The 19300-nt window shown below is 33.8% G+C and overlaps 1 protein-coding gene across 1 annotated transcript in view; it reads right to left on the bottom strand.

Moving 5' to 3' along the window:
- Window positions 1-217: 217 nt before the first annotated feature.
- The window catches only part of dpr20 (defective proboscis extension response 20), a 297312-nt gene continuing 278229 nt past the window's right edge, over window positions 218-19300 (bottom strand). Inside the window, exons 7-8 of the mRNA XM_073986375.1 lie at window positions 13858-13994; window positions 218-7391 (exon numbers count right to left, since the gene is read on the bottom strand). Coding sequence (XP_073842476.1) covers window positions 7261-7391; window positions 13858-13994 — 268 coding nt within the window. The 3' untranslated portion in view covers window positions 218-7260. The remainder of the gene's footprint in view (window positions 7392-13857; window positions 13995-19300) is intronic.

The following is a 19300-nucleotide window of genomic DNA, read 5'->3' as shown; positions in this document are numbered from 1 at the left end:
GAGAATTTCGAGTGTAGTTCTGAAATAGTAATTATATTTTCTTTGAATGTCCATAACATTTTATTTCCCAAATAGAAACACCCTTTTTGAATTTGTTCTTTATCTTCTGTCTTTTTGTTGGTTTTTTTTTTCATTTACAATTTCGTTTAACTTATCACTAATTACATTTCTATACTTACACACTAACATACATATATTGTATATATTTCTCTTTCTCTTTTCCTTAAGTATTCTCTTATCTATGTATTTATTTATTTTTCGTTTTCCTTGCTGTTCTTTTGATACTGTCTGTCGTTGTCCATTTAATGAAAAAATTCCAAGCAACATTTTTTTGTACAACACTTTATTCTAAGAATTCAGATTTAAACGAAATTTTCAATCAACCAAAGATAAGTAAAAACGATTTATTTAAGGGACAAATTCATAATAGATGTTTGTATTTTACCCATGGACATTTAAAATTAAATTTAGGCTTTTTGAAAGGAAAGTGTGCATTTTGATATGAATATTTGAGTAGAACTGGCTCTATATGTTTACACGGAGAAGACATACTCAATGTAATAGAAAAATCTGTGAGAGAATAATATCATATTTTGAGTTCCACCAAGAAAATCTGAGTTCAAGTTCCTTAATAATGGTTTCACAACAAATAATTTACAATACATTTTTAACAAATTATAATACAATGTTGAGACATCTCAGCAATATTAAATATGAAATAAAATTATAAACCGAAAAACATGATTTTTAATTGATTTAATTAATCGAGCTATGTGATTATTGTATTGAAAAAAGGATATCTAGCGAAGTCCTACACATCAACCGCTATGCGAAGATCGTTTCGTTAACTGGTTAGGTTAACATCATCAGGCATATTAAGGGGCGTTTACACTAGCCATCAATGACATATGACCTGAAATTTTCCATTATATAGCCGCTAATGTGTGCAATATTGGGGATTTTCCTTACGCCATTTACTTTTTGGGTCCTCACCAGCAAAAATCCTGTGAAATTACGTCTCCCCATTGTCTGTGTGAACAGATATGGAATGTTTTTATTTCGTTTCATATGACATTGATGGCTAGTGTAAACACACCTTTAGATGTTGTTGCTAGACAATTTTCGCTATTTGGAACCCTTAATTTTAAATTGCAGCTTTTTATTGTCAAAGACTAGTCATGTGTCACCCATCTATTCAATGCTTCCCAATTTTATATTTATAACATACATCACCTGTGGTAAGGGGTATTATGTCTTTGGGCATTTGTATGTAACATACTAAGTTTCTGAGTCGATTTATTCTCTTCCGTCCATCTGTTCATGTATTTACCCTCCGCCATTGTATGGAGGCTATATTAAGTTTGTTTTCCTGTTTGTAACACATCGAACTAATCAATTGCGACTATATAAAGTAAGTCACAGTCGAGTCCGAATTGTCGTGGATTGGCAGAATAACTAACCACACAAGAATTCGGTGGGCGATCAACAGTTTCCAGCCTTATAAATTACCGGGACCGGATGGTATAATACCGGCAATGCTACAGAATGTGGCTGAGCCAGCACTATCTATCCTGGTAGAAATTTTTAAGGCCTGTTTACTGTTGTCGCACATACCTGGTCTGTGGAAGGAGGTAAAGGTGACCTACATCTTCAAAGCGGGAAAGCCAAGGCACACACTAACAAAGAAATACAGACCAATTAGTCTTTCTTTCATTATTTGAAAAACGCTAGAAAGGTTACTGGATCTTGAAATTAGAACACAACTAAATCTCAATAACATCAGCAAATCACAACATGCCTACATTAAAGGCAAAGCAGTGGAGGCTTTCCTACATGAGGTGGTCGGGCACGTTGAGAAGCATATGGAAAATTCAGGCTTCATGCTGGTGGCCTATAGAGGGGGTCTTTAATAATGTGAAGCTTGAATCAATCCACAATGCTCTCAGCAACACAGGTATTTCCTCTATCCTTGTGGAATAGATTGATGAGATGCTGAAAAGTAGAATCATGAACTAATGCATATAGGAGAGTTCTGTAAGGAAATCTGTTGACAGGGGCACTCCGCAGGGAGGAGTTCTCTCACCTTTACTATGGCTTCTGGTAATAAATTAAATACTTGTGTGCTTCGACCGGCTGAAGACCAAGGTGGTTGCCAATGCTGATGATGCGGTTGTGCTGATAATTGGCAAACTCTTGTCAACCCTGTATGTGGTCATGCAAAGAGCTCTGGTACAACTTGCAAGCTGGGCCCAGAACAACGGTCTGGGAGAAAAAACAGAGCTTGCACTATTTACTAAGAAACACAAAATTCCCAATTTCGAGCCTCCAGTCCTGGACGGGGTGGCCCTGGAACTTTTTACGGATGCAAAATACCTCGGCACTATTCTGGACCATCGCTTGACATGGAAATGAAATGTAGAGGAGCGAACGAAGAAAAAACTCATGGCATTATACTCCTGTAAGAACTCCATTGGGAAAAGCTGGGGATTGAGACCACAAATCATACACTGGCTGTGTATAATCGTGGTCCTGCCCATACTTACCTATGGGGGTTGGTCTGGTGGCAAGCTCTTGGGAACAAAGCGTCACTCTCTAAACTATCAAATGTACAAAGAACCGCGTCATTGCTGATTATCGGATCGATTAAAAGCACTCCTCAAGCTGGATTTCCAACCTTTGGATATCAGTTTCAGTTTCAGGCGGCGAGAACTGCTTTTAGATTCCGGGAGTCAGGGTGTTGGCGTGGTTCACACTTTGGACACTCGAATGTCCTAAAACTAATTGATAGTCGACTTGAGTTAGGTGGCAATATTTGCGTAAGCGATTATATGTCTATCTGCTTCAAGCTTGACTCCTTAACCGTCATCTTCCCGAGCAGCGACGCATGGGCTGAGCGCATATCTCCTCTGGACGGTCTGACAATATACACAGACGGGTCCAAGATGGAAGAAGGTACTGGCGCTGGTGTCTACTGCGAGAATCCACTCCTCTCACTTGATAAGTTAGGGATGAAAATCGCGGTGGGACTTATAACAGGTCACTCACTGCAGAGTGAGATCTATAACCTCAAAATGAGATGACCGTTGCATTGACTACTGCAGACTATGTGAAGATGCGGAGGAGATAGAGACTGTCGAACATCTACCGAACACTGGGTAGATATGAGATAGACACTCTGACCTTCTTGTGTAACATACATGCCATTGTTCTACTCAACTTTGCCAAACATCTATCATGGCTTGGCAAGGGTCGTTAACTAATAAATACTAATCAGACTTCTTCTATTTTCCAGCACAATATCATCTATACCTCGGCATCAAATTTCTTCATCCTACCTGTACTTCACCATCATCTCATCATCGCTACCCTATCATCCTCAACTCACTGCACCGCATCAACATCCTCACATCTTTAAATCTTCAAGCAGAACCTACACAGGATGAACACAATGGCTGCGCCTCCTTAAACCTAACCTATAAACATATATTCTAAGACGATCTAGCCATGTCGGTCTGTCCATCCGTCTGTTGTAATTACTCTAGCGTCCGCAATAATTAAGATAGAACGCTTAAATTTTGCACCCGAGTGTCTTTTTTCTATATGCCGGTCACTTTCAAAGCTGGGCTATATAGGACCACGTTTTGGTATAGCCTCCATATAACAGTACCACCCGATTTGAGGTTTTTTGATGATTATACCCTCAGCATTTATGCTAACGAGGGTATATACACTTTCATACGGGCAAAATGTTCGTCATCGAAATAATGGTTTTAGACCCCAAGTATGTTTGGACGAAATGTGTTTCAGACAATTTGGAGTTGATTTACGCATGTCCGTCCGGCTGGATGGAGCGCACGATAACTCTCGAACGGATAAACCGATTCGGTCCAAAATTTGGCTTTCGTAATATTTTGCCAAACTTAGTTTAATTTCGTTATATCGGTCCACTCCTTCCGGTACATCAAAAAATTTATTGATGTTGCTTGGCCTGGGATCCACAGACCATCTGAGTGCAAGGCGGACGTGCTAACCATTGCACCACGAATAGATTTAGTTTTTGTTGAAGCAACTTGCATTCGCTGCCTCAATTACGACAGTAAATGTTTTTTCAGGGGAAAGTCCATACTTCTTGAGAAAACAGCCCGAAAGTTGTAAAAACCCCTATGGCACCATATGTAGTAACTGGAAAGCTCGAACCCAATACTGCGTTCGTCCACACTTTGGATATTGTAATATTTCCTCGAATATTAGATGAAATTCGAAGGTGGTGCTTATAGGTCCACGTCTTCCGGTACCTCCCCCACAAAAGTTCGAAAATATTCGCTAAAATGGTACGCGCGATTTCTCATAGACGTAGCAACCGATTTGGTCCAAACTTTGGATCTCTAAATATTGTCGAAACTTAGTTTATGTTCAAATTTGGGCCCTATCTGTCCAATCCTTGTGGTACCACCAACACAAATGTTAAGCATTTTTGTGTGGTTAAGGGTCTGTTCAAGGATCCTTTGCACATTTTTACTGAAGGTTTTCCTAGCGGTCCTGTTTACTGCCACTTTTTTGGGAAACAAGTATTTCAATCTGAGGGTATATCTCTGTCGGCAAAGCCGACTGATACTTTTTTACCTGTTTTATTTAAATTTCTTGACAAAAATAACTGAAGATTGAGACTCTTAATCGACTAGAAACATCTCCACTAAAAATTGTCAAGATAGATCCACGTTTTGGTATAGCGCACATATAACGGCACCTCCCGATTTAAGGTAATTGAGGATTTTAGCTACATTTTCCTCCAATTTGGCACTTGGAGTTTCAAGAGATCAAAAAACTTCTTCTCCACGTTTAATTGTTGCTTCAATATAACGGTACCGACCGATCGGAGTATTTCATGGTAAAAAGGTTCGGCCCAGCCGAACTTACCGCTTTTTTACTTGTTTTTTATATTTGAAAAAATTTTAGGGATTTGGTGCACCAACCTAAATAAAACAAGAAAACAAATGTTAAAAAATGTAATTTGGATTTTTTTGGTAAAATATCAAATGTTTCACACTGGTATAAAGGAAAAATTGCATTGACACATTTTAAAAAATTAAGAAAGAAAAAAAATTAAGAAAAAAATTGAATTGCTGATAAAACAACAAAACATAAAAAACATTGGACCAATATTAAAGGAGTTATGAGTATTTCTTTGCATTTTTAAAGAATTCAACTTTTTTAAGGCGCGACATCTCTGGAACCGTTAGTCCAAAACGTCTGAGAATATTCTGAAATGTTCTGCTGATGATCAGCATTACCACAGCAAATATAAAGGAAGTCGAAAACTTCATTATGAAAAAGTGTCCGATTTATCTTAGAAATCTACATATATACAAATATTTCGATTGGTTAGAAACAAAATGGCAAATTTAAATATACCCCCCTATTTAGTTTGAGGATACATGAAAAATTTGCAATAAATATTAGATGTGTCCACTTTGGGTATAATCGGATACTAATATTCATGTTAAGCGTTCGTGCAATTATTCTATGTTATATGAACTACGCCACGACAAAAATCATATTTTTATGATCATAACCAGAAGGTCTATATAGAGTAAAAAAGAGGTACCCAAAAGAGTGGAATGGAACAATTAATCCATCTTCGACTTTCAATTACTTTACACCCTTCAGGAGTTATCGTACGCAATAGACAGCCAAATATACTGACGGACGTAGCTAAATCGACCTCAAATTGCCTGTAATCATTGTTTTAAGGAGTCACTTTTTTGACAGTAGCAAAATGAATATATACTCCCCTTTGCCAAAACGTGAGATTATGAAAAGAGCGACAGAGTATTGTAATGTGTAGGGTGTTAACTTTACATCTTTTTTTATTAATTTTATTTATTCAGTTATTCAGTTAAATTTAAAACAGCAAGGTAAGGAATATTTAGATTTTTTTCTGAACTTTTAAAAATGTAATTAATTTTCTGCCTGTGTTTTGTTTGTTGTTATGTATGAAAATTAACAATGATTTATGTATGTATATAATTTATAATAATAAAAACTAAGGCGAATTTAGGAAAGTGATACAAAGGGCGAATTCTGGAGAATTCAGACAGTAGTCTTCATTTGCTGTCAAATTTTTTTTTGCGTAAAATATCCACAAAAGGTACAAGAAAACAGTAAAATATTCTTCGCGAAGCTTAAATAAAAATGTTGTTTACAGATATTCTTTAAGGAAGCGAAATATTTGTTATTTATTTTTGATTGAAAATATGTTCTGACAGTAAATGAAGACATCACTTGGTATTATTGTGCCACCTTCTTTATTGCACCATGAATAAAAAACCTACTACAATCTTACAACACAATTTCACAAATTGTAATTTTGAACGACTTAAAGTCTATAAGTTTTCGTTTGTGTTTCTGTTTTTCTTCATTTCAAATTTTCCTAATTTTCTAATTTTTATTTTTCATTGAAATATGTATCATATCTAAATGTATGTATGTGTATTTTGATGATGAATGTGTCTGTGGAAGTATGGGTGATAATCGGCTTCAAATAATAAATTAATATTGAGATAAAATAGGGTTTGGTTAACCCGTCATCCTCAGAAAACTCAATTAACTGGAAGTTATTGATTTTATTTTCAAAAAATTTTTAATTGAAGCCATGACATCTTATGTATATAAATCTCTCATATGTCTTATATAAAAATTATACAGCTTTAGTCAGTAATAACAACAATTCGTCTTGGGTATTCAGTTTATCTATTAAAGAAATTTCTTTTCCGTTTTTTATTTTATTCTCTTTTTTAATTAATTTAATTTTTTTTTTAGTTATTTATAATAACTTAAATTACCGTTGTAGAACCAATTTATTTATATTTTTTAATAATTAAAAGAATATTCTTTAATTTTCCTTGCATGTATAAAAATGTATACTGCAAATCTGCAAATGAACAACAAAAACAATGTTCATTCATAGAAATCCTTAAGAAAACAACAACAACATATAAATAATAAAACAAAAATTCTCAACACAAATTAGTTTTTTTTAGTTTTTTCTCTTTCACACCATTCTTACTTCGAATGCTTCTTATGAATTTACCAAATTAAATTTTTCCATGTTGCTGTAAGGTCCTTGTAATGTTAATGAGTTCACCAATAGGACCTTTTGGATAGCCTTCCTAGAGCTGTTGGCCATGGCGATAATGATGATGGTTGGGGGTGGTACATGGAAACAATAGGGGTGGTTGTCCGATAGACTTCCAATGAATTTTATCTATTTAAGTAGGCCGGTAACAGCAGGAGAATGGTAGTAAGAACAATTAAATTAATTGTCCACGTCTGTTGTGCGGGGCACTGCCAACAGATGGCATTGCCATGATGTAATTCAGCAAAACTTTCACCTGCAAGAAGGCAATACGAAAGAAGAAGAAATGAAACGGAGAAATGACAAGAACAAACATTAAAACATGACATCAAATTACAACTAGACTTAAACCGAAGAAAAAACACAAAAGTTGTAACAGCACTTAATTAAGGTGGAAGTGATAATTGCAGAACAGATAATTTTATTACATTTACAATGAATGGGAATGATGTTAAATGTCAAGCTTAACATAATTTATGGTGTAACATATTGTTGGTTAAATTTCTTTGCTGTTTTCGTAGAAAACTTGTAGAATCTCAAGAATCAAGTTAAATTATAGCTGCAATTAAAATGTTTTTCAGGTTTACAGCACGTTTGCGTATACTCATATAAATCCTCACAAGGAAGGTTGAAACGGAAAGATACTTTAATATGTATGGCGTTTAATTTTACACTTGAATACATTATGCTCATTGATAAAAAATCTTTAACACTTAAGACCGATATAGATACATATTTGCTTTATTTCGGCTGATAACACCTTGAGGCTTTCTTTAAGATATAATGTTTAAGTTTAACTTAAGAGATGTATATATCCTACACCACACTGTGATAAGGGATATTATGTATTTGTTCATTTGTATGTAGCATACATAAGAAAACGACAGCCCTAGTTCCTTTTAGGGATTTACTCGTACATAGTATCACTTTCAGTCGAATTATATTATATGTCCGTCCGATCGCAAAGTACAGGTTGCATTTATTGTCAATTCCGCTGAAAATTGGGCAAAATAATTTTTTAATCATCGAAAGAACGCTATTGCATTTGCTGAGAATCGTCTCAGATTTGGCAACACGCCATGTAGGTAGGCCTACGCTAAAATGTTTTTTTACCCTCCACCATAGTATGGAGGGTACATTATGTTTGTTTTCTGTCTGCAAAACATCGAACTAATCATTTGCGACCATATAAAGTATGTAAAGGGTGATCCAACTCGAGGTTCATAACATTTTGAAAGAAAAAAGCACAGAAAATTAAAATTGAATGGGAAATGTTTATTATCATTTGGCATTTATTTTTTTAAGTTTATGTCTATCAAATGTTGGCCGCGTCTACGTCGCTCAATATGCCAATTTTCGCTGAATCGTTCAAACATTTCGACTGGAAATTGATGTATGACACGCGTGATTTTTTGCCTCCATACTTTAGAAATCTATTGATTGATGTTATGTGGGGAAGAATCATCAAATAGTTGGCTATCAGGGTCGCCATTGAAGGTTACGTTCTCACCGACGTTGATTCTACCATCGGACAAACCACAGAAACCGTTGTTTTTTCTGGAGGAAGTGATTCCTCTTGAATCTCTTTAGGTTGCTTTTTACGTAAATGCGACTACTTTTCTTGTTCACATACCCATTAAGCCAGAAATGGGCCTCATCCCCGAACAAAATTTGGCTCGAAATACATTCCTAAATGAATGTGAATTTTCGTAATAAAGTTAAACGATTTGCAAACATTGTTTAATCATAAGCATTTCCACGATAAAAATCCAAACAATACTAAACAAACGAGTGATCAGTCAAAAAAGGCTATTGAAAAAAGAACCTCTAGTTGGATCACCCGTTATATGGGGATTTCTGAGTGAAATCGGACAGCTTTTCAAAATGAGGTTTTTGATTTCCTTTGTTTTTTACTGTTGTGATTCTGCACACCAGCAAAACATTTTAGTATATTTTTAGAATTTTTTACTGAAGGTTCCAGAGATATCGCGCCTTAAAAAAGTCGAATTCTGTAAAAACTATATGCATTGAAAATGCATATACTTGAATATTTGAAATTTTGTCTTTTAGGGCGAAGAACATTTGTAATATTGATTTTAATTAATTTCTCGTTGGAGTGGAGCTTAATGACCGATGATTTTTGCAAGTGAAAAGGGAAGACCGAACATTTGAACCCACCCAACACCACAATGTGACATGTTTCGCCGTTGGTAGAGGCTCATCAGACATATCGGCTGTGAAGCGGCTTCGCTATCATCTAACTTTTCCTTTTTTTTGTTTTTTTTATCAGCAATCTAATAAAAAATAGAAAAAATGTTGCACAGTGGTATTTGATACAATTTTCGCGATTTAAAATTTAAAATGAGTGAAGTCTCCTTTGTCCCCTATGGGATGTTTGCGGAACAATTATTATAAAATTTAAAATCAATTTTTATCGATTCGATTCGATTATTCGATTTTCATGAATTTTTTATGTATTAAACTACGATCAATTACAAAAGTTGTAAGTTCTATTTGGTAGTGGGATTCGAATGATTACTATTTTTTTCTAAGTTTTTTTTTTTTAATTTGTCAATAAAGCGTTTCCTATATACCTTTTGTGCAAAATATGTTATTTTACCTAAAAATCTTACGTTGCATTTATTAACATTTGTTTTATTGTTTTATTTAGGAATTTATCTTAAACAAATGGATGTCCAGTCATATAATTCCCGAGCTGTAGTTATTTGATTCTCAGTTTAGTTAGTTTATTGTCCGTAAAATAATCGTAAAATAACTCCATTTTTACGATGTTTAAGATAAATCCCTAAATAAAACAACAAAACAAATGTTAAAAAAATATTTATTTAATTTCTTGGTAAAATAAAAAATGTTTCACATTGGTATAAAGGAAAAATTGTGTGGACAAATTTTAATAAATTAAGAAAAAATAGTAATCATTCGAATCCCACTACAAAATAGGACCTAATTTTTTTGTAATTAATCGTAGTTTAATACAAAAAAATCAAGAAAATCGAAGAGTACAATCATTGACAAAAATTGTTTTTAAATAATAAATAGCGAAAAGTGCATACAAGCCCACTGTGCAAAACGTTTATACCCTCCACCATAATATGGAGGGTATATTATAGCCCGTTTCCACGGCACGTCGTTCGTTCTCTATTCGTTGTTCGACCCATAACTACGAATAAATTACTTATTTCCCCACACAAAATTCTATGAACGAACGACGATTTTTCTACGTTGTTCGATTAGAAATACTCTCTGAACTACGAATAAATATGTCCCATCCCTAACAAATGAGAGAATTTATCGAAAAAATTAATTATGACATGTCTAAATTCAAAATTAAAAAATTTGTTGAAAACACAAAAATTTTTAGAAAAAAGGAAAAAGGTGAATGAAAATTAATGAACTAAGCATTTTATATAGATGCAGAAAGAAGATGGTTGTTTTTCCTTCTTAACTCACACACATTTCTTGTCCATTAGTTTAAAATCGCGTAAAAATCAGAAACAAAAAGGACAACAAATAACTGAAAATCTTTATACACATGGTTTAATAAGAAAGGTTAGCCAAAGCTTTATGACAATTTAAATTTTTTCATTCGAGTATTCCTAAAACTTCAAAACAATATACATAAACTGTGTATGTGTGTGTGTAGTGTTTGAATAATATGCCAACAATTTTAAAAACAATCGAATTCAATGATTTTCAAAATTGTTTTTAGAACATTTGTATGGAAGAAATCCTTCAGCTTATCATTGCAACAAACATTTTATCATATCCACAACTCGATTATGTGGAGAAAACTTGGCCCTTCATTCATTTTTCGCGTTTTTTATAAAATTCTCAAAATTGGTATTTTGTAAACAAACCCACTTGTTGCCTTTTTGTTTACAAATTTTGAAGTTTTATGAATTCAGGAAAAACAAGGGTTCTATAGATTTTTTTCATTTAAATCTACCTCTTTACTTATACCATGTTTATACACAAATATTGTTTTGACACGTCTCTCTCTCTATAATTTTGAAAATAGAAACATATAAAAATATATTGAAAATACAAAATTATTCAGAATTTATGAAAAAATGAATATAATGTGTGTAGTTTAATATAGAAGATACATTTGGAGGAAAGTCTGTTGCTTTTCCTATTCATTTAATGTATATTTTATGTGTTTTCGGTTCAAATTTTCGTGAAAACAAGGAAACAAAAATGAAGGAAATTTTGTTTATGTTTCTGTTAATTACGAATGGTGTCGTGGAAACGGGTTAATTCGTGTACGTCGTTCGACAGGCGAACAACGTAATTGGAACGCTAGTGTGAACATGACATTAAGTTTGTCATTCCGTTTGTAACTCATCGAAATAATAATAATTTCGTATATATATTCTTGATCAGTGTAAAATTTTAAGTCGATTTAGACCTGTCCATATCTTCCGAATAAATCGAGAAATTTTGTACACATGTGTTTTTGGTCTGAACAAAGTTCAAGTAATTCCATGTTAGCTCAGGGTATTTCATGGTGAATGGTATAAAAAGTTCAGACCTGCCGAACTTTACGCTTTTTAGCTAGTTTTTTCTATTTTGTATTAGATAGCTTTTAAGAAAATAAAAAATACAAAAAAATATTTTTTTCTATTTGGACCAATATTAAAGAAGTATTTCTTTGCGTATAGCTTTTACAGAATTCGACTTCTTCAAGACGCGATATCTGTGGAATGGATGGATAGATGGATGCTGATGAGCAGGATCACAAAATTAAGGGAAATCAAAAACCTCATTCTGAAAAAGTGTACGATTTCAATGAGAAAACCCCATATATATTTTTGATCAGGATAAAATTCTGAGACGATCTAGCCATGTCCATCTGTCTGTCCGACTGTTTTAATCACTCAGGCGTCCGCAATAATTGAGATAGAACGATAAAATTTTGCACCCGAGTGTAGTTTGCAATAGGCAGGTCAAGTTCTCGAAAATGGGCTATATAGGTCCACGTTTTGCTTAGCCCCCCAAAAACGGTACTAACCAATTTAAGGTATTTTGAGGAGTTTATCTACATTTTTGGCCGAACTAGCTGAAATTTGACATTTATGGTTCCCAATGGCCAAGAAATTACTCCACTAAAAATTGCAAAGATAGGTGGTATAGACCCCATATAACCTCCCGATTAAAGAATTTTGAAGCTTTTATGTACATTTTAGGTTCGCAAAGGCCAAAAAACTTCCAAAAATTGCCCAGATAGGTTCACGTTTTGATATTGCCCCCATATAACGGATCTAAACGATTTAAGGTATTTTGAATATTTTAGCAATGACAAAAAACTCCTCCAATCACAATTGCCCAGATAAGTCCACGTTTTGGAATAGCACACACATAACGGATCCACTCGATTTAAGGTATTTTGAGGACTTTAGCAACATTATTTGAGAGAATTAGCTGAAATTTGACATTTAAGGTTCCCAATGGTCAAACAAATTCTGCAGTAGTGCCTTTGGAGATAGGTCCACGTTTTGGTGTAGGCCCCATATAACGGTACCTCCCGATTTAAAGTATTTTGAGACTTTTAGCTAAACTTTTAACCGAACTAGCTGAAATTTGACATTTAAGATTCCCAATTGCCAAGAAATTTCTCCACTAAGAATTTTCAAGATAGGTTCAAGTTTTGGTATAGGCCCGATTTTCGGAGTTTTAACCGGATTTTGAGGTTCTTCTGGTCGCGAAACTTAAAGGTCCACAATTTCATAGAGCCCCGTAGGTGGTACTTTGCACCTGGCTGAACTATGTTTAGATTAGATTGGATAATTTAGGTATTTGGGGTATCAGTAGTCGAAAAAATTGTCCACCTAAAATTGTGAAAGGTAAATAGTTACCCCATTTTAATTAAGACTATTTTATAGTCGAGGGTATAAAAAGTTCGGCACGGCCGAACTTAATGACTTTTTACTTGTCTATTTTGGGATAGTTTGCAATGTCTTGCAGTTTCATTGCAACTTCGAACTTGTTGACCTCATACAAAAGAATATACCGATGCCGGTGCGGTATGCGACCGTTAGCGTAAGTCAGTGGAAGAATGTTCAAACCTGTCGGAATGCCGCCCTGAGAACCACAACAGTTTACCTCCCCAGCACAACAAATTGTTGTCGACTCAGTGCCTCCTTGGGTGTTATCGCTATGAGCATTCCTGATACAATCTTGTGGACAAGCTTCCCCCTCCCAGGTACATCAAGAGACATATTCATGGTCTATAGAGAGAGGTCCAAAGGTATCAACGAGGCTTAGACAGCAGGCAGTGCAAAGAATGTGAATGCCGTACTCGGAGACCACCCTCAATCGATCGCATCAGAAGAACGTCATCCGCAGAAGAAGAACGTCATCCTCATATTAAAAATTAGGAAACTTTCCTCTCGACTTTCTCTTACAAATACTGTATGTATATTAAAGACGTTTTCTCAGTATTTTCTCAACACTCAAACATTTTCAATATTGGCTGGTATTATAATAAATAGATAAAGAATATATTTAATTTATTTTGTTAATTAAACACTTTTGTCTTCCATCTAAACGTAATAACATTGTTTACGCTCTCATTTCAGAAGAAGAATGTGATTTAATGACTTTTGCGACTTGTGTGTGTGTGTGTGTGTAACATGACCTGTAGAATCATCAACAATTCCAATCAACATATGAAATACGTCCACTCTATTCGTCTAACTTACCATTCAAAATGTGAACAACGATGGTATAGTTTTGATATTCACTAATTGAGCACGTATAGTTGCCGGAATCAGCTTTATTGATTTTGGCAATGAATAGGGTGGAATTGGCGCCATCATCCATCAATTCGGTTTTAACACTGAAAATAAATAAATAAAAGCGTAGATAATGAAATTATCACACCAATGTTTTATATAATTACATTTTTCTTGCATGAAGGGGTATAAAATCGATTAAAATAATTTGAAATTTGAATAGCAATTTTAATAAAAAGATTTATAAACATAAATAATAACATATTTAATTAAATATAATGCTATATGAAAATGTGATATGATAAAAATTATAAAAACACAATAATCAAATAACAACCAATTAAATAGAAAATATTTGTTATTTCAAATTATCATAGGACAAGAATTCTGTGTGCTTTTTTCTACGAAGCCTGTCGGAGCAATGGAATGGAGTCTGAATGGAATGAGTTCTGTTTTTTAAGTCGTTTTATTCGTCGTTCGACACTCAATTACAATGTAGTTACTTAATTTTATAAAACTATATATAGGAAAAAAACTATTTTGGCAGGTCTCTCTCGTTAATTTTGAAAATAGAACATTTGAAAAATGTATTGACAACACCAAAACTTTGAGAGAAAATAGGAAACATGAATAAAATAATATAATTTAATATTAAATAGGGACTTGATGGAAAGGCAATAAATTTTGCAGTTCATATCAACTAATGTGGTTGAAACTTCCTTTAAAACAAGTAAGAAAGTATCAGTCAGCTGTGCTGACGGAGATATACCCTCAGCCACTGACAAAAAAAAAAATGAACAACAATAAAACCAAACCAAACACAATAATTATCTATATATATAAAAGAGCTGTGAGTGAGGTATTCACTGACTGACTGATTCATCATCGCCCAGACGAAACCGCTGAAGCTAGAAAGTTGAAATTTTGGGTGTAGGTTGCTGTTGGTGTGTAGAGGTAAGATAAGGCTGGGTTTTTGGAAATTCGACCTAGAAGTGTACAAAAAGTACTAAAAGGTACTAAATATGGTACCCTTTGTATTAGGCAAAAAGTAAGAGCTAGAATTCTGAAATTTGGAATGAGGGTAACTGGTGGAGATCTAGAAAGATGTACCAAAGGAAATTCGACCTCTAAGTGTACGAAAAGTACTAAAGGGTACTAAATTTAGTACAATTGCGATTTGGTTGAACAGATAGAGCTGGAATCCTGAAATTTGGAATGGGAGCAACTAATGGAGAGTAACAAAGGAAGGTTTTTGGAAATTCGACCTATTAGTGTACGAAAAGTACTAAATGGTACTAAATTTAGTACAATTTGGATTTGGGTGAACGTATAGACCTGGAATTCTGAAATTTGGAATGAGGGTCACTGATAAAGAGTAAGGATGAAAGGTTTTTGGAAATTCGAACTATAAGGGTACGAAAAGTACTAATTGGTACTAAATTTAGTACAATTTGAATTTGGGTGAGCTGGAATCCTGAAATTTGGAATGAGGGTCACTGATGGAGAGTAACAAAGAAAAGTTTTTGGAAATTCGAGCTGTAAGTGCACGAAAAGTACTAAATTTAGTACATTTGGATTTGGGTGAACGTATAGAGCTGGAATACGGAAATTTGGAATGAACGTCACTGATGAAAATAACAATGAACGTTTTTGGGAAAGTCAACCTATTAGTGTACAAAAAGTATTGAATGGTACTAAATTTAGTACAATTTGGATTTGGGTGAACGGATTGAGCTGGAATCCTGAAATTTGGAATGAGGGTTACTGATGGAAATTAACAAAATTACTAAATGGTACTAAATTTAGTACAATTTAGATTCGGGTGAACGGAAAGAGCTGCAATCCAGAAATTTGGAATGAGGGGTCACTGATAGAGAGTAACAAAGAAAGGTTTTTAGAAATTCGTACTATAAGTGTACGAAAAGTACTAAATGGTAATAAATTTAGTACAATTTGGATTTGGGTGAACGGATAGAGCAGGAATTTTGGAATTTGGAATAAGGGTCACTGATGGAGAGTAACAAAGAAAGGTTTTTGGAAATTCGAACTAAGAGTGCACGAAAAGTACTAAATATAGTACAGTTTGGATTTGGGTTAACGAATAGAGCTGAAATTTGGAATGAGGGTCACTGATAAAGAGTAAGAAAGATGTACCAAAGGTCGAAAAGTCCTAAATGATAGTGAATTTAGTATGATTTGGATTTGGAATGAGGGTCACTGATAAAGAGTAAGAAAGATGTACCAAAGGTCGAGAAGTCCTAAATGGTAGTGAGTTTAGTATGATTTGGATTTGGGTGAACGGATAGAGCTGGAATCCTGAATTAAAATTACTGTTACTTGGAATTAAGATTACTGTTAGAATGTAGAATAGAGATATGGCGGTAACTTTTGGAAAATTATACTAATGTGTACGAGGCAGTACTAAGTGGCACTAAATTCGATACAATTTCTATTTGATCTGTTCACGATTACTGTTGGAGTGTCGGATTGCGGTTAATTTGGAAATTCGTACTTATTAAAAAGTGCTAAATGAAACTACATTGGCTGTAATTTGGATTAAGGTGAACGGAAAGAACTGAGGTATGAAAGTAGTTTTTGAGTCGCTGTTGGTATATAAAATCTTCAAAATACCCTAAGTCTTCAAAATATCTCTTCTAATAAAACCATAAATCAAGTCTGAAATTTGCAATATGAGTCGCTGTTGGTATATGTCTGCGATATGAGGTCGTAGTTTTGGAAATTCGTAGTTTTGGAAATTCGCGATACGGCAGATATGTTTTTTTGGAATTAAAGGAACTAAATTAAGGAATTAAAGCGATTAAATGTTGGTATTAAAAATAGGTTTTAGTACAACAGAATCGCCAGTGTTCACCACTTCCATATTAAATATTTTTCATATATATTTTATGCCCTTTCCGCTTACGAAGTAGCGGGCATTTGCTAGTAGCGTATAAAATATTTATTGATTTTGTATCATGAGTTTGCTTAAAAACAAAGACATAAATACAACAAGATAAGACATTTTTTTGCTATCATTCTTCAGTGAATGGCTTTTGAATTTAACATAATGTTATATCACGATATGGTGATATAACATTTTTTTCTTTTATACATTTTTACGTATTTAACCGAATTTACAGATCCAATTGACATAGAATTATTCTTGAATAGATCCTTGAATTCATAAATTTCGTTTCTGATACCATTACATGAAATGTTCCTCCTTGGTTGCGATTTTGAATTAACTGCAACCTGCAAAGTTTCGTAAACATTTTTTTTGTTGCATGCATTTTGTCTAGTCTTAGTTGTATTTATGTCTTTGAATTCAAAAGCCATTCACTGAATAATGATAGCAAAACAAATGTCTTATCTTGTTGTATTTATGTCTTTGTTAAAAATCTGTATGTATCGTAATGTGGGGCTATACCAAATCATTGACATATCAAGCTTTTTGTAGAAAATTAACTTATGTTGAAACTAAGGTATGGGGTATTGTAACTCGCGATCAGTTTTACTATACCATAACTTTTGACCGCATTTCGGTGAAATAAACTGTTTTAGCCCGATTCACCGAGGGTTTCTTAAAATAATAATTTGTGCGGAAGCTGTGGTCGGAAGCTGTGGTCGTACTAAAACCAATTAGTGGTTTTACAACACAATGTAGAGCTTAATGCTCAAAGGAGAAGTTAAAGAGTACACTTCAGAGTTGAAGTTTCTAAGGTATGATTTTTAAATATATCTACTGTATCTACCTCAAACGGATGCTGACATTTTGAAACCTGAAAAATGGGGTTTTTTGAATTTTTGCTCTAATCGGGACGCGCAGTTGGATTTCCCTAAACGCTTATTATTCGATTGTAGTACTCGCGATTTTGCATTTTTTAATGTATAACATGAGGGTGTAGCCCTCACAGGATCACAGTAATCTGCGCCCAAACACGAAATTTTTGTGCGTAAATTTTTCTCAAAAACCTATTTTTTTGGTTTAAAATTTACAAACGTTATTCAATTTCCGTGGAAACCCGCGTAAATTTAGTTTTTTTACGTTCTGAATCTAACAAGCCACGACGTGTAAAAATCCACCCACTAGATCGGCGGATATGATACCCCTAAAACTTCGAAAATTTGCAAAAAATTATTTTGAAAATATCGCATATTAAAACGCGTTTTGGATGTGTCAGTTCTACTTAAATAAATAGATCGATACGCGTGTTTAAACTGCGGGAAAACAGATATTTAAAAACGCTCGTAAATCCAGAGATATAATAGTTTTTTTCTAAAAATTGAGTGCGATGCTACCTACATCCACGGTTCTTGATGGATCGCATTGAAACGGCATAGAATGATGTATTTTTTAATGGTGGTTATTGAAATCGGATGCGCATAAAATGTAAATGAACTTCGCGGAAATTATGACCATTTTACTGTATTTTGCACCCTAATATGCAGCAGATGCTACATCGTGGCCGCCAAATAGAATTTGACAAACTGTACATCAAATAAGAGGGACTGATTCGCTGTGTAGGAAAATCGGATGCGCATCATGTCATTTTCATAATTACGCGGTTTATATGCGTCTCAAATGTCGTAATATTCAATACAACATTATTTTAACGTTATGCCACAATTGGAATTCCTTGTGATTTGATATAATGTTCTAAAAATATTCGCCAATAGGAAAACTATAAGCGAAAAATTTGTTACAACGGAATATCATCATTATTACGTGAAATTTTGACGAAAATGCCGAAGAACTCAAACTTTTTTCTCCAACTTTTCCTATAAAACCATAAAAAAATAAAATTAGAATAATATGATTTTAATTTTTTTTTTTAATATTTTCTTCGTGTTTTTGCAAATAACATGAATACTATAGCTCCAACCTTCACAACTTAGGTTTCATTTTATTCCTCAAAATGTCTGGATGCTGTTATAATTTTTTTTATATATTTTTCGTAAGTATGAGCGCTATTGTTTCAAAAATATGTTTGTAAATACATAAAATTATTTAACAAATTTAATTTTTCGCGAATCCATTGGGACTTTGCGATTATTTTTTGCTTCATCACAAAGGTTACAGATTCAGTTAACGATAATAGGATATAACAGCTAACTATATTAAGCCGCGATTTTTTAGAATTTTTTCTAATAATCATAATTAAAACGGTCATATCTTTTGCGCGCAACGATCAAAGTTAGTAACGAAAACAGATTTGGAATGCTGATTTTTTTCTTAATCCATGTACCAAAAATCAAAATCAAAATTTTTTTTTTGATTTTTTTGAAATGGAAAAGACAATTTTAGACATTTTTCCTGATATACCAAACATTTTTAATACATTTTTATAAATTTTTGAAAAAGTTTTAGAGTTATCTGGCACAATAGCCATTTCAGTATGTGCCGGCAAGG

Source organism: Musca autumnalis, unplaced genomic scaffold (assembly GCF_047663935.1).
Source record: "Musca autumnalis isolate F117 unplaced genomic scaffold, ASM4766393v1 scaffold_4, whole genome shotgun sequence".
NCBI lineage: Eukaryota > Metazoa > Arthropoda > Insecta > Diptera > Muscidae > Musca > Musca autumnalis.
This window is presented reverse-complemented; position numbering and strand designations above follow the sequence as displayed.